Raw genomic sequence first — 24,566 nt, 5'->3', positions numbered from 1 at the left:
TGCCAGGGCAGCACTGCAAGCTGTGCTGCCCTGGGGATTACGACCCCCTTCTCCACCAGCAGTTTCATGGCGGTAGCACCACCATAAAAATGCCGGCAGAGAACAGGTGCAGGGGCCCCAGGTGGGCCCCTTCACTGCCAATGCAATTGGCATGGGCAGTGCTGGGCACCCCTGGCCAGCAACCTGCGGGCTTCAGCTTTGAAGAACAATGTATGAAACCCAGATCTGTGATTGAGGGTGAATGCTTGCATTGTTCAGCACTCCATCCATCATCCTTTTGTGTTGCTAAAAATTCGCTAAGGGTATGCCCAGACGTGGATCCTGTGCTCACTGTGCCACTGGATTCAAGATAGCCTGGCTAATGAAGGGTGATACTCTGAAACTGGTCCCAGGATGCTTGTTTCTGGTCCTGGGAGGACCTGGCCTGGCAGTTCGGGATAGACTGTTCCCATGAGGAACAGGGTCAAGACTGATTTGCATATGGCTGGGTCCAACTGGGGTGGCATGGTGAGCAAAAGAATGATGGATTAAACCCAGATATGTGACTGGGGGTGATTGTTTGCTTTGTTCAGCACTCACTCCATCATCCTTTTGTTTTGCCAAAGGTGCGCTGTACAACACCTCATCCTGTCTTTGAGTTAATAAACTACAATGCTGTTCATGTATAATAGGAACCCAAGCCACCCACAGAGTGCACATAACAAATGGCTTGCCTCTTAGTTCACTATTGCATTGTCATAGTGGAGGGAAGAATTAATGTTTCTAAATTCATGTTTGAAAATTATCACTTTAAGAAAAAAAAAATCTTCTCAATTCACTGATATAATCTGATGTACTAATATACTATGGTGAAACGGTTCTGCATGTGAATCAAGTACACTTTTTGAATTTTAAAGATACTTTATCATATTTTTTCATTCTTGCTGCAAGATATCTTTAAAAATTAAGGTGTTCCTAAAGTCAAGTGGTGTAGGACAACCTCTTTTCCTTAACTTCAATTAACCTTTAAAAATGGGTTGCCTGTTTAGTTCACATTTTTTATAACGTTAGTGTTGATTCCAGTAAACAGCAGTCCAGTGCTGTTGTTGACCAGGGGGCAGCATGTGGTCCTCGGGCTGTACTTTGAGTATCACCGCCTTACAGCAATTAATATTACTTACACCTGATTCGCATATTTAATTTACTTATATTTCCCTAATAAAGTGGTGTACCACATACCCAGGACCTGTAAATTGAATGCTATTAATGGGTCTGCAGCACTTAGTACTCCACCCATTTGAGCAGTTCCTTAACACATGTCCTAGGTCTGACATTGCAGTCTGAATGCAGTTTACACAGTCAATTCCTCTTGGCAAAATAATTCCCATTCCAATTGTTAAACACACCTTTTATTACATATGTAACTCGTAAGGTAGGCCCTAGGCAGGCCAATGGATAGTGGTGCATTGCCATTAAAAGAATGGACATGTACTTATATGTTTTAAAAGTAAACAACCAACAGATGTTTACCAGGCAGATGAGGTCCCCGGGGACTGTGCAAGGTTTAAGGAAGAAGGCTGTGTGTCTCCTTACCCTAAATATTAATAACTTGACCCTGGGGGTGGGGTCCCCGGGGTCTTGAGAATGCTCAGGGGAGAGCGGCTGAAGGCCCCCTCCCCTTAACCAATATTACACGGACCCTGTTTGAAAAAATAGGGTTTGGGCCTCAGTGGGAGTCCCACTGAGGGGATAGTATATCCCTACCCTGCCCCCCTACTTTTTTTTCAGGACAGGGGACTGAGCCCCTGAGTCCTAAAACAGCTGCCATTACATATTGGTTGATGTGGTGCCATCCAATCAGATCTCATCTAAAGATCTATTGGCTCTGCAAAGCATCAGCGGTGTGAAATATCTAAAGAGTTTGTACCTTACTTTCTCAAAAACTACTGAATCGATTTACACCAGATCACAAAAAGCACAATATCTGGCCCAAGACCTAGCTTTCTACCACATTTGGTGTAATTCCAGTCAGCTGTTTTGACTGTATCTGTGTTTAAGTTTCCTATGGAAAAATGAATGGGAAAACCACATCTCGGGACTCCCCTCCCTTTTTCTTGGCCGTCGCTTGAGGTCAGACTTTCCATTGGAAGAACTTTTTTGTATCCTTAATAACTTTGTCACTATTTGATCAATCTCCACAAAATTCTAAAAAAAAGGTCATCCACCTCAACTCCTTTTTGGAAAGATTCCAGGTGATCTGTCAAGCAGGGGCCCAAAAACAGGCAGGGTTCCAAAACGCTTTTTCACCATGCAATGTCTAAAGGTAATTTTAGTCAAGCTACAGCCTATATGACTGAACAGAATTGTACCAAATTTGGCAAAAAGCTAGATCTTTACACAGAAAGATGGATTTTGTGATTTGGTGTAATTCTGTTCAGTAGTTTCAAAGAAATTGAGGTCTGAAAGTTATTAAATATCTGTTGCTGTGGGTGTCCCTGATGAGTCTCACGAGACTCTCACGGAAAAAATGCAAAACACACATCTTCATTGGTTGGGCCCACAATAGGCTTGCAAACTCAAACAATCAGGCTGGCGGCCTCAACATGTGGAACAATATTGCAATTGCCAATACAGGACTCAGGGACTGGTCCTCAAGTCCTGAAAATATTTCTAAAACAATATAGGAGTGGGCATTGTAGGGATACCCTCAACCCTAGCCCTTGTGAGGAGTCAAAGGGAGATGCTCCCTGGGCTTACATTTCAAATTCAAAAATTTTGGTTTCTTAGTAATTCAATGGGTGTCATCAGTGATGTCATCAATTATATTGTTGAACATGTTATGAGTGATGTAATACGTGAGGTTATAAGCAGTGCATGTCGAGGGTGTAAATTATAGTTAGCTCAGATAACTAAAACTGGTAAACTTCGGTGTTTTTAGTTTAAAATTGTATATTTTAACTGACATTTTCTCCTAACTATAACTTAATTTGAAGCTTTGTCTTTTTTTTGTAAATTTCTAAGTTGTTTTGGAACATTAAATAAGATATTATTACCAGACCTAACTATAACATCACTTTAAACAATGTTTTAGTCAGTTTCTAGTTTTTTTAACACAAAATGTGTTGAACCTCTATAGTTTTTTAACATAAAGTATGCTATTGCCATATTTAACTATAATAGTACTTGAACTATTGTATTTTACTCCATATATGCACAGTAGTAAATATGATAGTGTTCCTGCCCCTTTATGGTAATGGAAGTAATCATATTTACTTTTTTGACAGAAATTCAATTGCGTTCTTTCACATCTATGAAAGGAAAGCTATGAGTAAATCATTGTTAAATACAATCTAATGGACTGGTAGGTGTTCAATTATTTTTACAGTTACTTCATCCAAGAATGGCAACATTACACAAGTATAAGACTCTCGCCATACTGGAACAATTTCTGCATTTGTAAACATTTGATAATTTTGTGACTCAAGAATGTGATTTTGCCCTCACTGATGACATTTTCATGCATGTGAGCTGAGCATTTGTTCACATAAACTTTAAACAGAGCCCTCTAAGATTTTAAGTGGGAACACTTTTTCAGAACTCTACAGCAACACACTGGCAACAAAACAGAGATGCAATAATGTTTCTCAGTTATAAAGTTTATTGTCATTGTGTGACTCTTACAAAGTAGAATATCCCCATACAGTACAAACATAAGAACATCATTACAGCACCAACTGTACACAGGGGCAATTGACATAACTCCTCTGCATCACATTGAGTCTGGCTGACATCTGGCTGACATAAAGTAAGTTAACAGTCATAGGTACAACAGCATAACAAATACAGTGTTAAACCTTGTCCTTCATAAACATTTAACAGTTTGGTACACAGTGCACAACACTTAAGGATGTGAAAGTTAAACTCCATGAGAAATGTCTTTTGAGATCTTTTTTGAGAAAACATTCAGCAATTTTACTGCACTTTCACACATATTCCCTACCCAAAGGCAGTATACAACTCATGTTAGCAAAATATAGAACATACTTTTTAAATGTGCTTTTGAAAACAATGAAGTAGTCAATTTGTGTTGTGAATGTTGTACAGTTTCTTTACTCACAAATTAAAACATGACATAGGTATCTCTGTGCTAAGACAGTGGTGTGAAAAACCTTAATGTTAAATTTTAACATAATCTTGATTTGACAAGTCAACTAGACGTATCGCAAAACATTGTTAAAAAATTAATATTATGGTTTTAGTGCCTAAAACTCAGAAACCAACCAGTTGCAAAAATACTGTATACGAAACAGGTAACTCAACCCATGAAGATGAGAATCTTCTACCAGACAAATCTTGTGAAAGGTGATGTTTGGCTGCTTCACCACACAAATTCGAAGATATACCATTTTCATGTGTGTGATGCGTTCACATTATTTGCCTAAGTAAATTTGGACACTTCTGCTGATTAATAGACAGTACAGCAAACCCACTCATGATTTTATCATGATTTTATCATCAGTTGACAACTTGATAATTTATCTGTGATGCATATAGCCTAAGTACTGAAACTATTGCTCATCTATGATTTTGTTCTGATAAATACAGAGAGGTCTCTGGTATCATCTAAGTAATTAAACATCAGATATGTGCTTTAGAAGAAAGTAATCAGTAGTGTGTAAATATGAGCAAAAATGGGATGCCATGAAGCTTTTTTTTTAGATTTATTTTGTCATTCAAGAACATGTGATATATAATATTCTTCTAGAAATTACTGCAGCGTGCAGTGTTGCATGTTCTTTGAGTTGTGATTAAGCTTGGGTGAAAATTTAGTTACACCAGGCTAATTGGAGTAACTGTGGTAATTTTGCATTGCTATTTCTGAAAATGTCACAATTACGCCTGAGTGATTTCTCACAAAGGTCCTACTTCTGGAGTGCATCAACAATGAACTTAGTGAGTGTGAGCAGTTGCTGACTTCTACTGTTCGTGCTCTGTTGCATTTAGCATTGTTTTCTTAGTGCAAAATGGATCCTTGCATTCATTTTGGATTCAGGGGTCTTTTTGAAAAAAATAGAGCCTATCCTCGGGATACGTTACTCATGTAATTCCATATAATCTTGTAGGATTTTGCTGTAATTTCACATAATTATGCTATAGCAAATTGCAAAAGTTACACTCGTCCATAGTTGTGATACACAGAGTATAGCATAACTTAACAACACTTCCTGGTTTAGTTAATTACAACACATTAATTAAAATAAAATAGCAAAGAAGTATAAATGTAGGACAGTAACAGTATTTTTAAAATTTGCATTTATGATTTTTTATTTTTCAAGTTTAATCTTGTCACTTTTTGTTGCATCGGTTTTAAGTTATTTGAATTGAAGTCATCACCCTTTATAACTTCTGGCTAAGGCTGTATTGGCATAAGTCCAGGTTGCTACATAAGATCTTTGATGTATAAGGAATTCAAGGCTGCAGAAACTTATATTTGGTACAAAGTCAGTCATTATACCTTCCAACGTAGAAATTAGATTTTCTTTGCTATGAACAGTGCATTTTAAGTGAAGTTGACTAAACCATGACTGATCCCATATTCACCCAATAGTGGAGTCTTGAAAAAGGCACATATCTGATCTAAAGCTTATTGTTATAACTAACACACTTTGTTGTATATGTTCATGACTTAATCAAATCTCTTCCACAAGAAAAACCTCTATAAAATTCTAGGGAGAATACTTTGTGTTAATCAAATGACATTTCCTAAATAAATGCTCAGTCTTCTGAACACCTTCCATGTATATAAGAAATAGGCACACCTTTACAAGAAGATAACCTTTAACTGAGGTTAGAACTTAAACATACAACACACTTACAACACACTACCATAAATTAGGTAGTTTGTAGTGAGAAATAACTGTTCTTTGCAGTAAGTCAGTTCAGTTCCTAATACATCTAATGACAGCAGTTTCTTGTGCAATCCGGTTAAAAAAATGTTGCTTCAAAATATGAGAAATAATGCTTTATTGTGTATCCTTAAAGACGTACTACTTTTACTTCAGAAGTGTGGCAGCCAATGCACATATTTGTGGTATTGTAACGTAACATATATGTTTCATGTATGGGCTAATCTCAAATGAAAAAAAATTCATTTAATGAATTGTGTTCTTCAAAAATACATATTATGAATATTGACATCTTTTGAGCTCTGTATGGAATAAATGACTAAGATAAATATAACCCAATCCTCGGAGGATAAAAGGTGTGAATTTCTTTTGTAGCCTAGTGTGTAAAGTGACATCTAATGGTCAGATTCCTGTTACAAATCTACTGTATCAGGTTCTACGTCTGGGCTTTGGAGGCACAGGAATTCTGACGCATTTCAGGCTTTGTGAGATGCATCTGGCAGAAGTGCCACACAATGAATAACTTATAAATATCACTGTGTAAGTTGTAAGTGTGTTTTTCCAACAGAAAGCCCCCCTTCATACATTATAAACTGTGTGGTGCCGTCAGACCCCACACAGGCTTTTGCTGATGCAGGCCTTGAAAAACTGCAGTATTGGGCCAAATGCGTCACTTTGTTAATATGGAGCTAACATTGCGCCGTTGGAGAATCAAAAAAATTATCCATTGGTGATGCAAGCTCTTTGTAAATAAGCCCAATAATATTTAGTCCATAAGGGCTAACACAACCCTTGTCCACAGTACACCCTGAGTATTTTAATACATTATAGCAATGAGGTGGCTGAAGAACCCCACAATATCTAATTTCTCCTTGCTGTCTACCTGAACTTGTAGATTTTTTTCTTTTTGAGGAACTCCTCTTAAAGAAAGGTTGATGTGTTTTGACCAGTTTATTCCAGATCTCTTGTGGGCATAACAAGGAAATGTACTAATTCCATTGCAAGGTACAACCATGGCATAGATGCTAATATGCAGCCTAGCTGGAGGGCCATACTGGATGGCACTGAGGGTGTTTATGTGAGCATTGTGTGTGATAGAAAGTGAGATGCAATCATGGTGTACCTTGAAAGGGCCATAAATTAGAGGTAAGTGCTATTCAACAGAATAAAATGGAACGGCTAAGTGAAAGTATTGCTAAGGGACCATGTCAAACTCGAGAATTAATCTCCATGGTCAAGGATGCCAAGTCCTTTTACAGAACATCAATTGGGTTACGAAGTAGATCTCCCTGTTGGTTTATCGTAAGCAAAATAAGATGACAATAAATGGCAACAAAACTAAAATTGTTGCATTTGGTAAAGATAAATCAATGGCTCTGGCTGATACCTAGACAAGACATACCCTGTTGTTATTGCAAACTATAAATTATTAGACTTAAGGCTTATCAGGTTCTATGACCCACGAATTGCTTAAAAGAAACGCTTTTAGGATTATGCGTGTTCTTATGTGTTTCAATATAAGAAATGGGGGTCATCTATCTTGTCTCTGATAAATGCATGCCATAGTAAAGTGGTGCCTACTGTATTATATGACTGTGCATTATTGCACTTACAAATTCAATATGAATATTTAAGATTTCAGAGAGTATGTCTTAAGTCTGGGCTTTCCTTAGGGTGCTATAAATGCTGGTATTCAAGTGGAAATCTGCCTGAATTATTTTATACCCCATTCTGAGAGTCAATCGATTGCTAGATGATGAATCGACTTCTAGACATTGTATGACAGAATTATTGATTAACCCATCCATCTGGGCACCATGAATAATGCTGATTAAATCAACCTCTTATGTAAAAATGAAACGTATGATGCTGATTTAACAGTGCACAAAGCAGAGATTAAGAAGCAAGCACAAATAGCTAGCTTTAACAGGGATGTTGTTTATTTGCCAAATAAAGGCTCCACTTTAATACTTGGTTCATTTAAATCATCCGATGGTTTAGCACAATATTGACGATTTACCACAAACCCTTCAGAGTAACAGCTTTTATTGAAAATGAGATTTGACTTGGCACTTAAGAAAGGCTACATTTGGTGGCAATCCAGAAATCAGAAGGTAAACTTGTGCGTATGTAGTTATAATTACGAAAACTTAGGCCCATATTTATACTATTTTAGCGCTGCATGTGCGTAATTTTTTTATGCAAAAGCGACGCAAACTTACAAAATACAATTGTATTTCAGAAGTTTGTGCCGCTTTTGCGCCAAAAAGCAGTGAAAAATGTGGCACAAAAAATTATAAATATGGGCCTTAGTCTCTGGCAAAGGGTGAGGCAGGGTATCTTGAGAATAGTAAACAAAGCTGTATTTATCTTCCTTCAAAATTGTATTGGCTGATGGGAAATTCTTATGTGAAGCTGCAAGATTAGTGTGCAATGAATGAGTGTTCAATGAGTGTTTGAGATTCTATATAAATACGAAACTCAATTAAATGTTATTGTGGCTATATTTATAAAGACAAGTCGATGCCTAATAAACTGTATTTAATAATAACAATATTGCCGCATGCAGGGCACATGAATTTGTGAAAAATCCAGCATTGATGCCCAATATCAGGTGTCCACTGCCCTCTTTAGATGTGGTGAAACATAAAATAAGTTTTGAATTGCAGCTTCACCTGGGACATCCAGGATGTAAACATGATATAGCGCACTTATCTGTGTGAGACTTGAAGAACTGTGCCTCTAGATGATTCAACAGAGACTACACTACAGCAAGATTCAGATGCCGAACAAGCATAAAGATGACCTGGTAACCCAGTGAAAAACACATGGTGCTGTTACAGTTTTGCAAAATTGGCACATAGTGCTACCGATCAGGCAAAGTGAGAAACATCCTAATCATGGTCCAGATCCAACCGAAGGCTGCTTATGCTGAATGGGAACAGACAAATTACAGGGAACAGATTTCATTGGGTGATAATTAGGACACTGCACAGGCAGGTCTTGGATAAGATGTGCGAGTGCATGTCAGAAGTAGAAAGAAGGAATCAAGTCTTTAAGATGGGACCACAAATCATTCCACCCAGATAAACGAGCTGCATAATTTTGTGAAGAGACAGACAAAGAAAACAATTCACTTGAAAGACAGATCAAGAAGAAATTTCATATGTCTCCTAGGCCTGCCAGAGGGAACTAAAACACGATTTATAGTTGTTTTTGCAGCAGTGAAGGATATTGAAATGAACAGGGTGCATAGAACTCTGACTCAGTGTTAACCACCTAATTTGTTCACAAAAATTATTAGGATTTGTTTGCAGAGATTTAATTATAAAGCTTTTATGTTAACAGCCACCAGCAAAAAATCCTGTGTGCAACTCGGAATATTTTCTACCCAGACATTAGCTGGAGAGCTCAATAATGCTGAACACTTGAGGAAGTCAATTGCGAACTTCACACGAAAAAAGGTAGCATATTCACTTTTTACCACAGATAGAGTATACTTAGATGTCAAGGATAATAGACATTTATGATGACGTGTTGGAGGGCCTACACCACATAGGGACATGGGGTAAATTAGCACCTTGTCGTGGACAGCAGAGTCAGATTTTTGTAGAAACACAGAGTTAAAGGGAGGGGATCCATTCAAAATTATATACTTTTTTTTTGTTTGCTACATCAATGGCAGCAACTCTAAAATTATTAAATTGTGACTTTCTTTCACATTTTTTTCATCTTAATGAGAAGTATGAGGAAATAGGTGATGACCTTTTTCTAAGCCTATTGCTCTCAAATAACAAGACCTAGAATCTGCCACTTGTTTAGTTCTTTGGCCGAAGATGGGGAAAGTGGACAGGCAGCTTTGGCATTTGCAGCACTTTGTGTTCTGATCTCTAAAGTTAACTGAGGTTCTATTGCTTTGGTGATTAGGTGGTGATTTGTTATTCGCTGGTATGTTAATGGGGAATGTGAACCATATGGGAGGAGGAACAAATGTTTCCTGTTTGATTGATGGAATAGTGAACCTGATATGGTTCTCACATAGACCATAAATACTGCATATATTTTTGGGGAAATATAGGTTAAAGGTGCTTATGGGTGAACGTGTAATTATTTCCTGGAATGTTAAGCGTATCAATGGCATATTAGGCAAAGGATATTTGCCTGCAGACGTAGGAGACATGGAGAAATTAAAATGTTTCAAGACGCACATCTTACACATAGAACATGTTGAATTGAGTTGGAAATCAGGTGGAGGGGCCACACTGTTGGTCCACCTTTACTTCATCAGCAAGGGTAGTAGTATTTACCCCAGAAATTCATCTGAGAGTTGTGATGTTATTAAGGGTTCTATTGACAGATAGATAAGGGTGGTGGGTAAAATATATGGGAAATGGTGTGTTCCTTAACACATATGACTAGAATGATTTTTGTAACACCAAGCTGAAATACTGGCAAAATATGTCGACCTCACCATAATTTGCAGAGGGGTCTTTAGTTGTTTATAGGTCAGCAGTTTGGATAGCTCTAGAATCACCTATCAGGTGGTTGAAGGGGTTTCTGCCACTCTCCTACAAATACCGAATTTAATTGAAGATAAGAGAACACTTCACTGGGCTAGTAAAGCCTTTTCATTTTTTGCCTCCATAAGACATTAGCTCATTTAAAGTTTGGGAAAATTGCAAATCTGCTATAAAACATCAGATGCGCTACATCACCAAACTCATGGTTCCTCTGTCCCACTTATTGATAGGTTGCTGGGTTTCTGCAAATTGCAACCACAGCTGGCTTAACCAGCAGAAATCCGTGTCCCAATAGACCGTTCATCACAGGTGTACTGGGACTCAGTGGTAGTCATCTTGCCCTATTTGGTATGGGGGATGTCCTGAGCAGGGAAATCGCACAATGGACCGATGCTGATAGGAAAATCTTGTGTTGGGTCATTGATATTTTTGTTCTGCATGATCGAATTCCCGCATTGGGAGTTTGTTCTTGCAGAACAAAATAATTTGCTGGAGCATCAAACATGCCACCTACACAACTGCAGCAGCAACTCAACTGACGGCACAGCAGCAGCTCAACTGAAGGCACAGAGGTCCCAGCGAAATAAGCAGAATCTCAAAATCTGATGGGCTGTATTACTCAAGGGAAGTGGAGGTTATGGCCTTCGCTGACCGGGCAGACTGGCGGGACAAATGCCATACTTAAAATGAGAACCATGTTCTACAATTGATTTTGCATTACTGAATGCTGAACAATGAGAATTCCAGGAGTGGATTACACAGATTGTTTGCTATTGAATATTGTGTGTGTCACAGTGATTTATTTGAAACCTACTTGGAGGTACTGCACTCATACCCATGAGAAAAATGCAAGTTAGGACTCTGCTAGTTTCACCTTAGAGGAACGAGATAGGATGTGTGATCACACAATACTGTCTTCTTAACATGGATACCATTGTCATGTCTGAGTAGTGGGAGGCCTTTAATGTGAATATATGGGGTCAATGCCTAGGTGACTTCTATGAGACACGATAAGACCTCTCAAACGAAGAGACCAAGCTAAAAGGTGAAATTAAATTTCTTAAGTAGCAGACAAAAGAACTATTTGAAGGGATGGATGTTGGGTAAATGTGATTATTGGCATTATGTTATAAGGCATCACAAGGAAGGAGACAAGACAAGGATTACTGGTGTTGCTGATAAACAGAGCTATATGATTGAAAGTTACTACAGTTTTTCAAGGAAAAGAGATGATGGTTAGTAGTAGATAAGGTGGGGATTAACCAGAGATTTGTAGGATACTGTTCAGAACTCTAACCACAACAGGAATGCATTGTTCCAACATGGATAACAAGGCTTTTATACAAGACCAACATAGCCAAGCAAGAACAATGGAAATAAAGAATGATTTATACAGCGTGATGGACATTGTTCTGATTAAATGGGTGATACACAATTTAGACTCCAGTAAAAGCCTCAGGAGGTTGAGGGCTGCTTGCCTAGCTCTAAAAAACCCTACATAGAACAAATGGCCATCTACCCCCTTTGAAAATGTGCAATGAGACCTTAACTAAGCAGGTTTTACCTATCTCTTTGAGAGAAGCTGTGATTATGATGCTCCTCAGACATGGGTTGGACCCCCTTCTGTGTGCGTCCTACAGCTAATGCGAAGATAAATGTTGACAGTAAACTAATGGGGAAAATACTTGCTGGAAGACTTTCCAGGTTTATTGGTATTTTACTACATGTAGATGATTCGGACATATGCAGTCAAATACCTCTTCAAATATCAGACATCAATTTCTGGAAATGGAACACATACGTGGTGACTATAGGCAATATGGCCCTCATTATGACAGTGGCGGTAAAAACCGCCTAATGCCACGGCAACGGCCGCCAAAACACTGTCTCTGTGGCTACCAGCCAACTGCCATATTATGACCGTAGCCGGAATTCTGCCGGAAGGGTGGCGTAATTCCAGCTACGGTCATGGAGGCGGATGGAGGTAAGGTGGCGCTGGTGCCAGCAGCAGCGCCACGCCAGTAGACCGCCGCAGACCGTAACATGACCCAAGATACGGCCTGGCAGTGCTCTGCTGGCAGATGCTGCTGCTGGCAGCAGCGCCCCTTCCGGTCTCCTGCCTGAAATCAGGTAAGTTGGGTGCTCTGACAGGGGAGTGGGGTAGGGGGTGTTGTGTGTGTGTGTAGGTGTGTGTGTATGTTTGTGAGCGCGTGAATGTGGGTGTGCGTTGCATGTGGTATGTGTGTGCATGTGTTGATGTGAGTGTGTGTTGTGTTGTGTGAATGCGAGGGTGCTTGGATGAATGTAAGTGTGTGTGGATGTGTGTGTGAATGGATGTATGCATGCGTGGGTGAATGTGGGTATGAGTGTGTGTATGCATGTGTATGATGGTGCGTGAATGTGCGTGTATGTCGGGGGGTCGGGAAGGGGATGGGGAGGGAAAGGGAGGACTCTGGGGAGGGTGGAGGGTGGCGCGGAAGGCCCCTATCAGTGACAGGGAAGGGATTTCCTGTCACTGATAGTGCCTACCGTCATGGTTTTCGTGGCGGTAAGGAAGCCACGAAAACCATGGTGGTAGGCTGGGTCCTAATCCCGCGGGTGGGACAGTGACTGCTGCCTGGATGGAGACTGTAGTCTCCAGCCCGGCGGCAGTTACCGCCCGGGCAGACGGAGTGGTACATTGGCGGTTTGGCTTGAGCCAAACTGCCAATGTCATATTTTGGGGAAAGGTACCTCCAGCCTGTTGGCAGTACTTTTCTCCAAAATACCGACATCCGCCAGGGTCATAATGAGGGCCTATATGACAGGTAGTTTGCATGGATTCAAGGCATTTATCATCATTGACTGGTATTACATGAACAGGTGTTACCCAGTGGAGTAACACTGAGGGTTAAAATGAATAATCTGCTCTTTGAAACATCGCCATTTCACAAGGAACAAGCTAGGGATATTGTGTCACACCTTTGATTGTAGTCCTCGTCTTGTAATTGTTGTCACAACTGGTGCAGATCAGGAATGTGCCCCAGCGATATTACTAAGAGTACATCACTTGTATTACCCCTCTGTGCAGATGATGACTCAGTATACATGTGGAATCCCAACGCAAATTTAAAACTGGGATAAGTCAACACTATATGCATTACTGAGAACTGACCTGTTTACTTTTAAAATGTACTGATAGTGGTTAGTCACAAAACGTTTAAATACTTGGGAAGTCATGTTAGTTATGATATGGCTGCAGAATCTGAGACTAATGTGAAATCCCTAATCAGAGGCCTAGAAAGGTATATCACATATTTGCTTTAATTTCCAATGTCTCTGTGTAGACGCAAAGCACTATTGAAGAGAGTAGAGTATGGTATTAAAGAGTATGCCCATGGAAACTGTGATTGGAACCTAAGTGCCTGGCTCAATACTACTTCAACTTTGGTGGGGTGATTAAAAAATGTGTAGCCTTGACCATACCCAGAGGTATGCAGTGCTAAATTTGGCAAATCCTACTATGCTAAGCAATTACAATGTGGTACCCTGGCTCTTGAAGTGTGACTCAGATCTAGTGACCAAGCTGATCATGGATATGATTAATCCCTTTAGGGATGACATTGCTTCCATTGCGGGGAAACACTTGTACTAACACATTTCCCACCAATGCAGGTACAATATAAATAGACGCATGTCCTCATGTTGCCACTTAAGAATACCGTAACACATGTGAGTAGGTCCACCTTTATGATCAGAACTTTTATGATGGAACATCCTGCTTTGTTTATACACATTTACAGGCAAGATAAGTTGTTATGCTTTGGTGGCTTTTGTGTACAAAGGAACATTAGTGATAACAATTTCTGACCTATGTAATGGTTGCAGCAGATATTCAACCTATGTAGAACATGCACGTCCAATAGCAGAAAAGTGAGACCATTATTTGAGAGGAGAAGCAATGGCACAAAATATGCAGTGCCCGTTGACAAATTGGTCCACTTTAACAGTGACGTTTGCCAGTGACGTTTGCCCTGAATGTTAGGTATATACAAGCAAACATGGTGAATATGTACATCAAGAAATATATTTGGGGGGAAGATTGTCGATGCATTATCAGAGAGGACATGTTGGATTTTTAACACAGAGTTACATCTCTGTTTACTGGGTATTACCCTCCTACGAAAAAAGCAAAACAAACAGCCACATTGATATTTCTTTGGAAATTGTGTTGGCAAAAGACAAACATTAATGTTTTGGCAGGAAAGCTTCAGTTTTGGACTTCAGATGTATTGAAATGGATATCAGCTGAAGAACACGTAAGGAAGATACAACATGCTTCACAGGAAGTAGAATTTGGATTCAATATATTGGAGCTAGATTTAAACATCTTGCAATTCCCCATGAATCATACGGCTCCGTGTCCGTGGCTAAGATTATGATACTTGTAACATCCGTGAATCACACACTATGCATCTGAAACAGAAATATAAAGTCCTATATCGAATGTATAAATATTTACTTAATGGACAGCAGATTCTGTTCTCCAGCTGAGGTTTCTGAATAGTGTTAAATATGAATGATTCCTTTTATAGTATTTAATTTTAGGGGAAAACAACCAGGTTTTAAAGATGCAAGGAGACCCGGCTACTGTTTGATGACTGTGATGTTTGTATTACAAACCAAAAACACATTTCACGAAAAGCAATGATTGAGTGTGTTTTTCGTTGATACCCTCCTTGCCCCATCAGAAAACAGAAACAGAGAACATGAATTTAGGTGCCAAAAGTAAGTAAACAGAAGAAAAAATAAACTGTATGTATCCATCCAAAGTACATTAACTCCATAAAATAATGAAAAGTCCATTTTCAATTGACGGTTTGAGTTTATCCATACCCTTGTAATTCCTAATAAACAGAAAAACACAACCTGCAAGAACAGTGAAATAAAATTGTAAATGCTTAACATAAAAGAGCATCACAACATAAGAGACATTGTAACATCTATGGTTCACTCTATGGTTTGAGGAAGGCCTGTCAAAATGCAGTGAAACACATTTATTCGTTACAAATAAGTATTATTTTCCTGTTGTCAAAACCAAGTTGGTGTTTGTGGCAGGATTTACAGGAAGGTGAGGGAGAAGAGTCAGTCACACTTGAGGCAATATTTGGTGGGTTTATCTTTGCTGTTCGGATAATATTTGAATAGTGGCTGTCTTTATAGTTTCGAGTCTGCAACTTGTAATATAGTGTTGATCAGTAATACTCAACCTAGCAGTGCTTTTGTGATGTCAGCAAAAGCATGTAAAGAAACTGAATGATAGCGTAGATGCACATTTTATTTACACAGAGTTGTATTGTGGTGGGTACATGTGGGGGAAACAAACAATTACATAGTTTGATTTTGCCCATCTACAAGCTTTACCAATTTCACTGCACTGATTCTATCACTCGGACCAGTGTTTTAAAAGCTTGCTTGTATAAAGGTTTTCGTGTTCAGTTATTCCAGCTATGTAGCGAGTATGATTGCGAATGTCTGCATCTGCTGCAGGTGTGTTGGTTCTGGGCTGAAAAGAACAGGGCGTATGTGAATGCAGAGATTATTTATTTTCCACAAAGTGACATGATTACACAATATAACTTTTTCAAAAGATTTTGTCTTAACAGTATAAGCCTAAAAACTGTGCAATGAGTTTGTAACACTTTACCTCTAATCAACATCCTTTGGCAGGTACTCATGTGTGAGAGTGGTGAGAAACCTATCATTTTATTTTAACATTTCTTAAACAAAGAGTACACTGACTGTGCGTGTTAATTTTTACCACACACATACATTATCATGAAAGGTTTCAATGTTTAATTTTCCAAACACACGTCTACCACATCCTCATGCTTGGGCACTTCATCATTTAGCAACTATGGTTACCGTTGAATGGTGCATTACAGTGGACATCGGCATCGGAAGCCATTACATTGTGCCATGCAGTACTGATCAGAGAGGAGGTCATCAGAACTGTGCTGGATTCATATATCAAGGACTAACAAATGTGGGTAAACAAAGATAGTGACTGGCTAATCACAGCTTCAGGGGAATCCTTAAGCCCCAATAAACATGTAGGACAGTCATTCACCATTATATCGTCCATTTAATACAAAGGTGCCAGACAGTGCTTTCTAACAGTGTTAATGCATTTGGTTAAGGTGGCAATTTTGTGATACTCCCACTTGCGAGCTGTACGCACCAAGTATGGCCACTATAATCAGGCAAATCATTAAAGTAACCTGGTATGCTAAGTTTACCAACACGACAGCCACAATAATTACTTAGTTTCCTGAAACCTGGGCAGTCTGAAAGCGAAAGCCTTTGCCTATTGTAGAGGTGTAGTATATAAAGGAAAAGCTTCTGGTTCCACTTGTTGATGAAGCATTCTCTTTGTTATGTTGTTTTTCTCCAGAAGGGACGATCTTGACTTTTACTTTTTACAGCAAAGGCCTTTAAACCATTAACCAGTGACGAATCTGGGTTAAAAAGAAAATAAGTGCACGGATTAAAGATTATATAAATTCTGCTGGTGAGTTGTATAAGAGAGAATATTAACTATTTGTGCTTTGAAAAATTCAGACAAACATTTACGTTTTGTGCTGTTAAAGTAATTAAAGTATTAAAGTATTTTAAGTGATATCACCTGATTCAAGGAATGGAGCTATTAATTGGCCTCACAAACAGCAGCACAGGTGGAGATCAGTGATCACACTTAATGTATTACTACTGAATAATCATCATCCATCAGCACAGGAAATTAAATCACAGCACCCTGGGCTCCTTCCCCCTCCCCTGACCTAGTTAATGGCAACTGCAACACAGGTACGCAGCATTTGCGTTCAGCCGGCATGCTTCTGGTGCCCCAAAGGCAAGCCTCTTTCACATGTACGTGCCTGGACACGTCCAGCACCAAGAACCCCGGTCCGATCACTGCCCAGCGATATACTCAGCAGCAGTCCTTGGGATGCTAGACTCCAGATGCTGTTCCCCAAACTGCTGCTGTGTCGCACCTCACACCACAATAGAAGCTTTCACCTGCACATGCTGCCAGTTCTCCAGCAGCCACACACTCCCAGCCCACACGCAAATACTAACAATACCCCTCAACACACATGCCACACAAGCACCAACAATGCCTTCATCCCACCCTATACCACACACCCCAGCAAACCCGCACATCAACATCGACTCATACATGCTTCTCAACACATGATCACTCAGCAAACACACAACTGAAGTATCGGACTTGCTGAGTAGTGACGTACCTGACATCCTCTTTACCACAGAGACCTGGCTCCACCCCTCATTGGTGCCTGATATCACCAGGGCAATCTCAGTGGGCTACAAGATCGGTCAACAGGACCACGTTCACAAGCCAGGAGGAGAACTTGCTATCATCTACAAGGAATCTGTCAAATGCACAATATCCAGTAAGAACACCACCCCATTCATGGGACACCTGCAAATCTCTGAAAACGTCAATCTGAATGGAACCCTTACCTACCAACCACCTACACTACAAACCACCCTTACCAACCTCATCTCCAACTTCGTCGCTCTGCTCACCTTTGACTCCAGAGCCTACATTCTCCGGTGTGACAGTAACTTTCCCTGGAAGACCAAAACAACCTCTGCTCCACAGCACTTCTCCAAAGCTTGAGCAACATCTGAGTCGTCCAGCTCATCCCAGAGCCAACACACACTGCAGGACACACATTGGACCCCATCTTCATCACAAGAAACAGCATCAATTACAATTCCACCACACCACTTATATGGACTGAACTCTCCATCATTTACTTCCAAATCAACATACCTCAATTCAACACCCCTACCAGGTTCATTATTCCAAGTCACAGCTGGGCAAAGTCACAGAAACACACTGGCTTAGTGCCCTCAGCACCAATGAGCCTATCCCCTCAGACAACCTTAACAAGGACATCAACAACTTCAACAATTGAATCAAGAACTGTGCAGACTCCCTCACACCCATAAAACCCAAGAAGCACGGTAGATCACACAAGCAGACCAGCTGGTACACAGAAGACCTATGAGACACCAAACAACAATGTAAACAGCTAGAAATGAAATGGAGGGCTAGGCACCAGACCACGGGAAGAACTACCTACAATGTTGCACTCAGACGCTATCACCAGTAAATAAGTGACACCAAGAAAAAACACTAGTGAACCACACTGAAGGAAGCTCCAACAGCAACAAGGAGATCTTTTCAATCTTCAAGGATTTCACCTCACCCTCAGCCATTGTCACCAACATCGCTGCCTCCCAGCAACTCAGCAACCTATCCAACTTCTTCCACAGCAAAATCATGAACATCTGCAGCAACTTCACACACCAATCCAAACCCACAGAACTTGTTGCTAACCTACTCACCATCAACCGAGATGGCTACCTGACTGAATGAATAACCCTCGCTAGAAATGACACAGTAGCAATTATGCAGACCATCCACTCAGTGGCCCCAACCAATCAGCGCCACCCTGACCCACATCATCAACACCTCCATCATGTCTGCCACTTTTCCAGATGAATGGAAATTTGCAGATATCAACACCCTCCTCAAGAAGCCCCATCTGACCTGAATCAATTGAGCAACTTCTGACACATCTCCCTGCTTCCCTATGCAGCAAAAGTGATTGAGGAGCCCATCAACAAGCAACTTTCAACCCGACTTGAACTTCACCATCGGATGGACAACACTTACTCAGGATCCAGAAAGAAACACTGCACCAATAGAGTACTCATCGCAGCCACCAATGACATTTGAATCATCCTAGACCGAGTAGGAACAGCAGCCCTTGACCTCTCTGCGGCTTTCTACAATGTCTCCCCTAATACCCTCATCAGAAGACTCCACAAGATTGGCGAACAAGGATACGCTCTCAAATGAATTTGTACCTTCATCACAGGAAGAATCCAAAGGGTCAGGCTGCCACCCTCACATCAGAGACCAAGAAATTAATATGCGGAGTCCCACAGGGATTGTCCCTCCGCACAACAGTTTTAACATATACTTGACACCGCTCCCCAACATCATCCAATCACAAGACATCACCATCATAGCCTACGCTGATGACACCCAACTCAAACTCTCCCTGATGGACAAAACACCCACCCCAGAACCAACTTCACCAACTGCGTGACCATGGTAGCAGACTAGATGTGAATCAACTGCCTGTACCTGAACTCTGACAAGACAAAAGTACTGGTCTTTGGCAACAAGACCTGCCCATGGGACTCCACCTGGTGGCTGTTAACTCTAGGACCAACACCCACACCTGCAGACCACACATGAAATCTAGGGATCATCCTGGATGACAAGCTCAACATGACAGCTCAAGTCAAGCCAGTGGTCACTTCCTGCTAGCAGATCCTGTGCATGCTGTGACCATCACGTAAGTACTCATCACCAGCAGGCTGGACTATGGCAACACTCTCTACTCCGGAATCTCCAAACAACTCCGACACAGAATCCAGACCATCCAGAACACCACTCCAAGACTCAGACTTGCCCTCCCACACTGCACCCACATCACACCACACCTCAGGAAGCTTCACTGACTCCCCATTTGCAAGCGCAGACAATTCAAGTTCTCAGTCACACACACACAGCCCTAAACAGCACAGGTCCAGAATACCTGAACAGCCGCATACACTTTTGCCAGCCCATCAGACACCTACACTCAGCCTCACTCTCACTCACACACATTCCCTGCACCTGCAAAATAAAAACTGGAGGTCACTCATTCTCTTACATAGCACTGAAGACATGGAATGACCTCCTGCTACACATCAGAGCCTCCTCCTCACTTCTTAAGTTCTGCAAGAAGCTGAAGACTTGACTCTTGGTATAAGCACCTTGGGTGCCACAAACCTACACACATGCCCAGCGCTTGTATACCCTCTTGGGTGTTTAGTGCACTACACAAATCAATATATATATTGGTATGTGATGGTATTTATATATAATAATAATGATATTATTTTTATATATATTTATATATATATATATAACATCACATAACATTAATGAATTTCACCACTATTGCATTGAAAATTTATCAAGTGAAGCAGATTTAGGGCCTGATTCCGACCCCGGCGGTCAAGGACCGCCGGGGCCGGGGTCGGCGGGAGCACCGCCAACAGGCTGGCGGTGCTCCCCAGGGTATTCTGACCGCGGCGGTTCAGCCGCGGCCAGAAAGGGAAAACCGTCAGTCTCCCGCCGGTTTTCCGCTGCCCTGTAGAATCCTCCATGGCGGCGCAGCTTGCTGCGCCGCCATGGGGAGTCTGACCCCCATACTGCCATCCTGTTCCTGGCGGCTTCGGCCGCCAGGAACAGGATGGCGGTATGGGGTGTCGTGGGGCCCCCGTAAGAGGGCCCCACCCTGAATTTCAGTGTCTGCTTAGCAGACACTGAAATTCGCGACGGGTGCTACTGCACCCGTCGCACATCCTCCACTCCGCCGGCTCCATTCGGAGCCAGCATCCTCATGGAGGGGTGTTTCCCACTGGGCTGGCGGGCGGCCTTTTGGCGGTCGCCCGCCAGCCCAGTGGGAAACCCAGAATACCCGCGGCGGTCTTTTGACCGCGCAGCGGTATTCTGGCGGTTCCCTCCAGGCGGGCGGCTCCCGCCGCCCGCCGGGGTCAGAATGACCCCCTTAGTGTATATTGACATAACCATTAACCATTAACCATGCCCAACAGGCAGCCCCCCCCCCCCTACCCAGGATATTGAAGCATGGTAAATTTTGAAGCACGAAAATGAACATTTTGAGGCACAAGGTTTTTTTTTTTTTTTCAGCGTATTTGCTGCACCTTATTTCAGTGACAATTTATAGTTATGTCCTAATAAAAATAGAATCTGCAGGAAAAAGCCATGGTGTATGGTCTCCTAATCACTACAGCATTCTGCCTGTCACTCATGCTCTAATCTCATCCTCCAACACTTAAAAACAAAGCATGAACCTTTGATATCAGAGATGCTCATCTACTCGCTGAATTGCACAGCGTAAAAAAAAATGTTGATCAATTCTGGCTTCCTGATGAATCAAATTGTGTGATCTTAGGCAAATACTTTATTTCACTGAGTCTCCTTTTTGAAACTACTACTTTTTAGACCTTGCCAGTGCGTAGCTGCCCTTCACTTTCAAGGCTGTGTTGTGTAGGACTACCCATACACAATAAAAGTAGTTTGACTGAACATATGAAAGATGTTAGTGGTGCATATCACTGTTGGTGTGAGTACTAGCATCAGCACATGTGTGAATGCAGTGAAGTTAGAGGTGTAGCACCATTGCAGGTGTCATTTATGTTGTGAGTGCCAGTGAAACTGTGAGTACAAGTGACAGTCTGGGTGCAAATGCTGATGAAGGAATGAATACATGTACAAGTCAACTTACTGGTGCTAGTACCTGTGCCTGAGTGAACAAGATGAAAATGAGGTTATTGGTGCATATTCCATACATGTGTAAGTGCAGGAGTAATCAAGGGTACTGGTGCATGTGGCAGTATTGGTGTAAGTTCAGGTCTGAATGAAGTTACTGATGCAAGTGCCTGTGGTGGGGTTAGTGCAGGTGTACGCACCAGGTACAAGTGCTAGCGCAGGTATGACAGCAAGAGCCAGTGCAATTATGAGCATCTTTCCAGGTATGAGTGCGAGTACCAAAGCAGGTGTGATTTTAGGTGGGTGTAAGTTTGCTGGTGTAACATTTTAAGACTGATCCATGTGAAGTTAGTGGTGCAAGTACCAGTCTGAGTACAGGTGCAAGTGACACTACTGGTGCAAGTGCCAGTGTAGCTATTTGTGTGTAGAAGTGAATAATTTTAGTGGTAACTGAAGCTGTTATGTGAGCAAAGTTGCTGGAGCACGTTTCAACAGAGGTGTGTGTATGTGCATGAGTGAGGCACTTGCCAGTGTAAGTGAGACTGCAGGTGTGGGTGCAGATATTAGTGCAAGTAGCAGTGATGGTGTGAGTGCAGGGGGCAATTGTAAGAGGCTGGCCCTCTATGAAGTGTGCAACATGTTGCACACTGTGCAGAGGGTCCGGACAACCAAACGTTGATTTACAGAGGTAAAAACTAGACCACTTAATTCTCTTCTTTGTACAGCAGCTTGGTCGAGCAGTTAGGCTAATCTTGGAGAAGTGCAAAGCATTTATCAATACAGTATGTACCAATAAAGCGAGACACATGGTCACAAGAATAACTAAAGACCGATTTACAAAAATACTTCAAATTTGTATACAATTATTTAAACTGAGATCATCAAAATCAGGTAAGTATTTTTTAGGTTATACATTTTCAAAGTTTAGGAAATGTCTGAGTTCTGTGCGTAATTACACACCATAGGAATCAATGGAGAAATACATAAAAAATGCATATAAGTTCAGGCAATGTGTTTACCAGTGTCTCCTCTCGGTTGTTGGTGGGCCCTGTGGACCAGTGGGAGAAGTTTGGGTGGCTCCTGGTTTTGGCGGGAGCAGCTGCTGAAAATTATTTGGAGCTGGTGCAAGGCCACTGCGGGGGACTACTTGGAAAAGCAATGCCCTGGTGGACTTCAAGATGAGTCCGGTGGATCCTCTTGGAGTATCATAGTTACAAAGGGCGGGGGACCCTTAGGGCACAGCTGGATCTTCGGTGCAGGGCACAGGGCGGCTGGGTGCAGAGCGAATCAGTGAGCCAGGAGCTGTGCGCAAAGGTGCCCTTGAAAGCAGGAGGTAGGTCGCATTGAGGGTCACTTGCAGGTTAGCAGGGGCACTCTGGTGGGAGGTCCTGAGCTCCCTTGACTGCGGCTTCCTCCTGGTTCTTTTTGAGTCTGGAGTGGACTGTCCTTCTGGGTATCCGATGTTGAGTGACCAGTATGTTGGGCTATTGCACGGTTCAGCAACTGGAGGTTGCAGTGTCACCGAACCTGACGCACTTGCAGATTATGTACTCATGGTCCATTGGGTGACAGTTGGTCTGGCTGCAGCGTCTGCTTACTTGGTCAGCAGCTGGTCATTGAACTGGACTTCACTGGTCTTTTGGTCCTGGCTGCAGGAGAGTGAAGCCTTCTCTCTGAAGGGAGATCTTCAGAGATTTTTAGAAGAGTGGAGGTCCTCTGGGATTTGTAAAGACCGTCCAATGTCCGAGCAGCCCCTGAGTGCTGATTGTTGAGTCCTGGGTGCAGCAGGACTTCATGTCTTGAGCCTTGGGTCTTCGTTGTTGCTGATCTTCTTGTGTCCTTGGAATTTGAATCTCTGATCTAGGGGTGCCCACTAAATACTGTATTTAGTGGGCTTAAGGGGAGTACCTAGTAGTGACCAACGGGAAATCTACCTTAGGGTGGCCACACCCACTAAGTGACCCCTTCCTGTGGGCAGAGGTCACTTCCCTACACACAATTGGCTATTTTCCTTCCATGCAAGATGGAGGAAAGTGAAATGGAGGGGTCACCTCATATTCCACACCTTAGGGGTGGTGCAGGCTGGGGCTGACCACTCCTCCTGAACTTTGTGGGTTTTCCCGCCATTTTTCCTGCAAAAAGTGGGGGTTTGCAATGGGAGCGGTCATCTGCTGCTAGCAGCATGCTTGTGGTCAAGTTTCAAAGACGGTAAGCCCTTTGAAGCTTGCTAGAAGAGTAGCACACATTCCTGAAGAAGGTGTGACACCCCCACCCAGGAAGGGCTTTGTTTTGGGATCCAGAGAATAGGAGCTCCCACCACAGGGTTACAGAATCTTGTCTGGCATTGGCAGGCTTGTTGTGAGTGGCCAGCAACCATGCCAGTATTAGTAAGCTTTGCAGGAGTCACCTCTAAGGTGGCCCATGGGTACATTTTGCAATAAATCCAACACTGTTACCAGATTGGATTTATCATTCTGAGTTGTTTGATACCAAACAGCCCAGGGTTCAGAGTAGCTGTGAAACTTGTACTGACCAACATCCAGCACATGCTTTTAACATGGCTGCTCTGTTCACTTACTATTTCCCAGGTTTGGCAAGGACACAGCAGGGGCATATTGCCCATGCATCTATGCCCACTTACAGTATAGTGCACCCTGCCTTAGGGCTGGAATGCCTGCCAGAGGTGTAACATACCTAAATTGCATACAGTGTATAGTGGACAGGGTACACAGGCTG

At 41.9% G+C, this 24,566-nt stretch overlaps 1 protein-coding gene across 1 annotated transcript in view; it reads right to left on the bottom strand.

The window, feature by feature from the left end:
- Nucleotides 1-15,972: 15,972 nt before the first annotated feature.
- SLC6A3 (solute carrier family 6 member 3) overlaps nt 15,973-24,566 on the bottom strand; it is a 532,713-nt gene continuing 524,119 nt past the window's right edge. Inside the window, exon 15 of the mRNA XM_069219760.1 lies at nt 15,973-16,902. Coding sequence (XP_069075861.1) covers nt 16,879-16,902 — 24 coding nt within the window. The 3' untranslated portion in view covers nt 15,973-16,878. The remainder of the gene's footprint in view (nt 16,903-24,566) is intronic.

Source organism: Pleurodeles waltl, chromosome 2_2 (assembly GCF_031143425.1).
Source record: "Pleurodeles waltl isolate 20211129_DDA chromosome 2_2, aPleWal1.hap1.20221129, whole genome shotgun sequence".
NCBI lineage: Eukaryota > Metazoa > Chordata > Amphibia > Caudata > Salamandridae > Pleurodeles > Pleurodeles waltl.
Note: the sequence above shows the minus strand (reverse complement) of the source record. Positions and strands in the feature narration are given on the sequence as shown.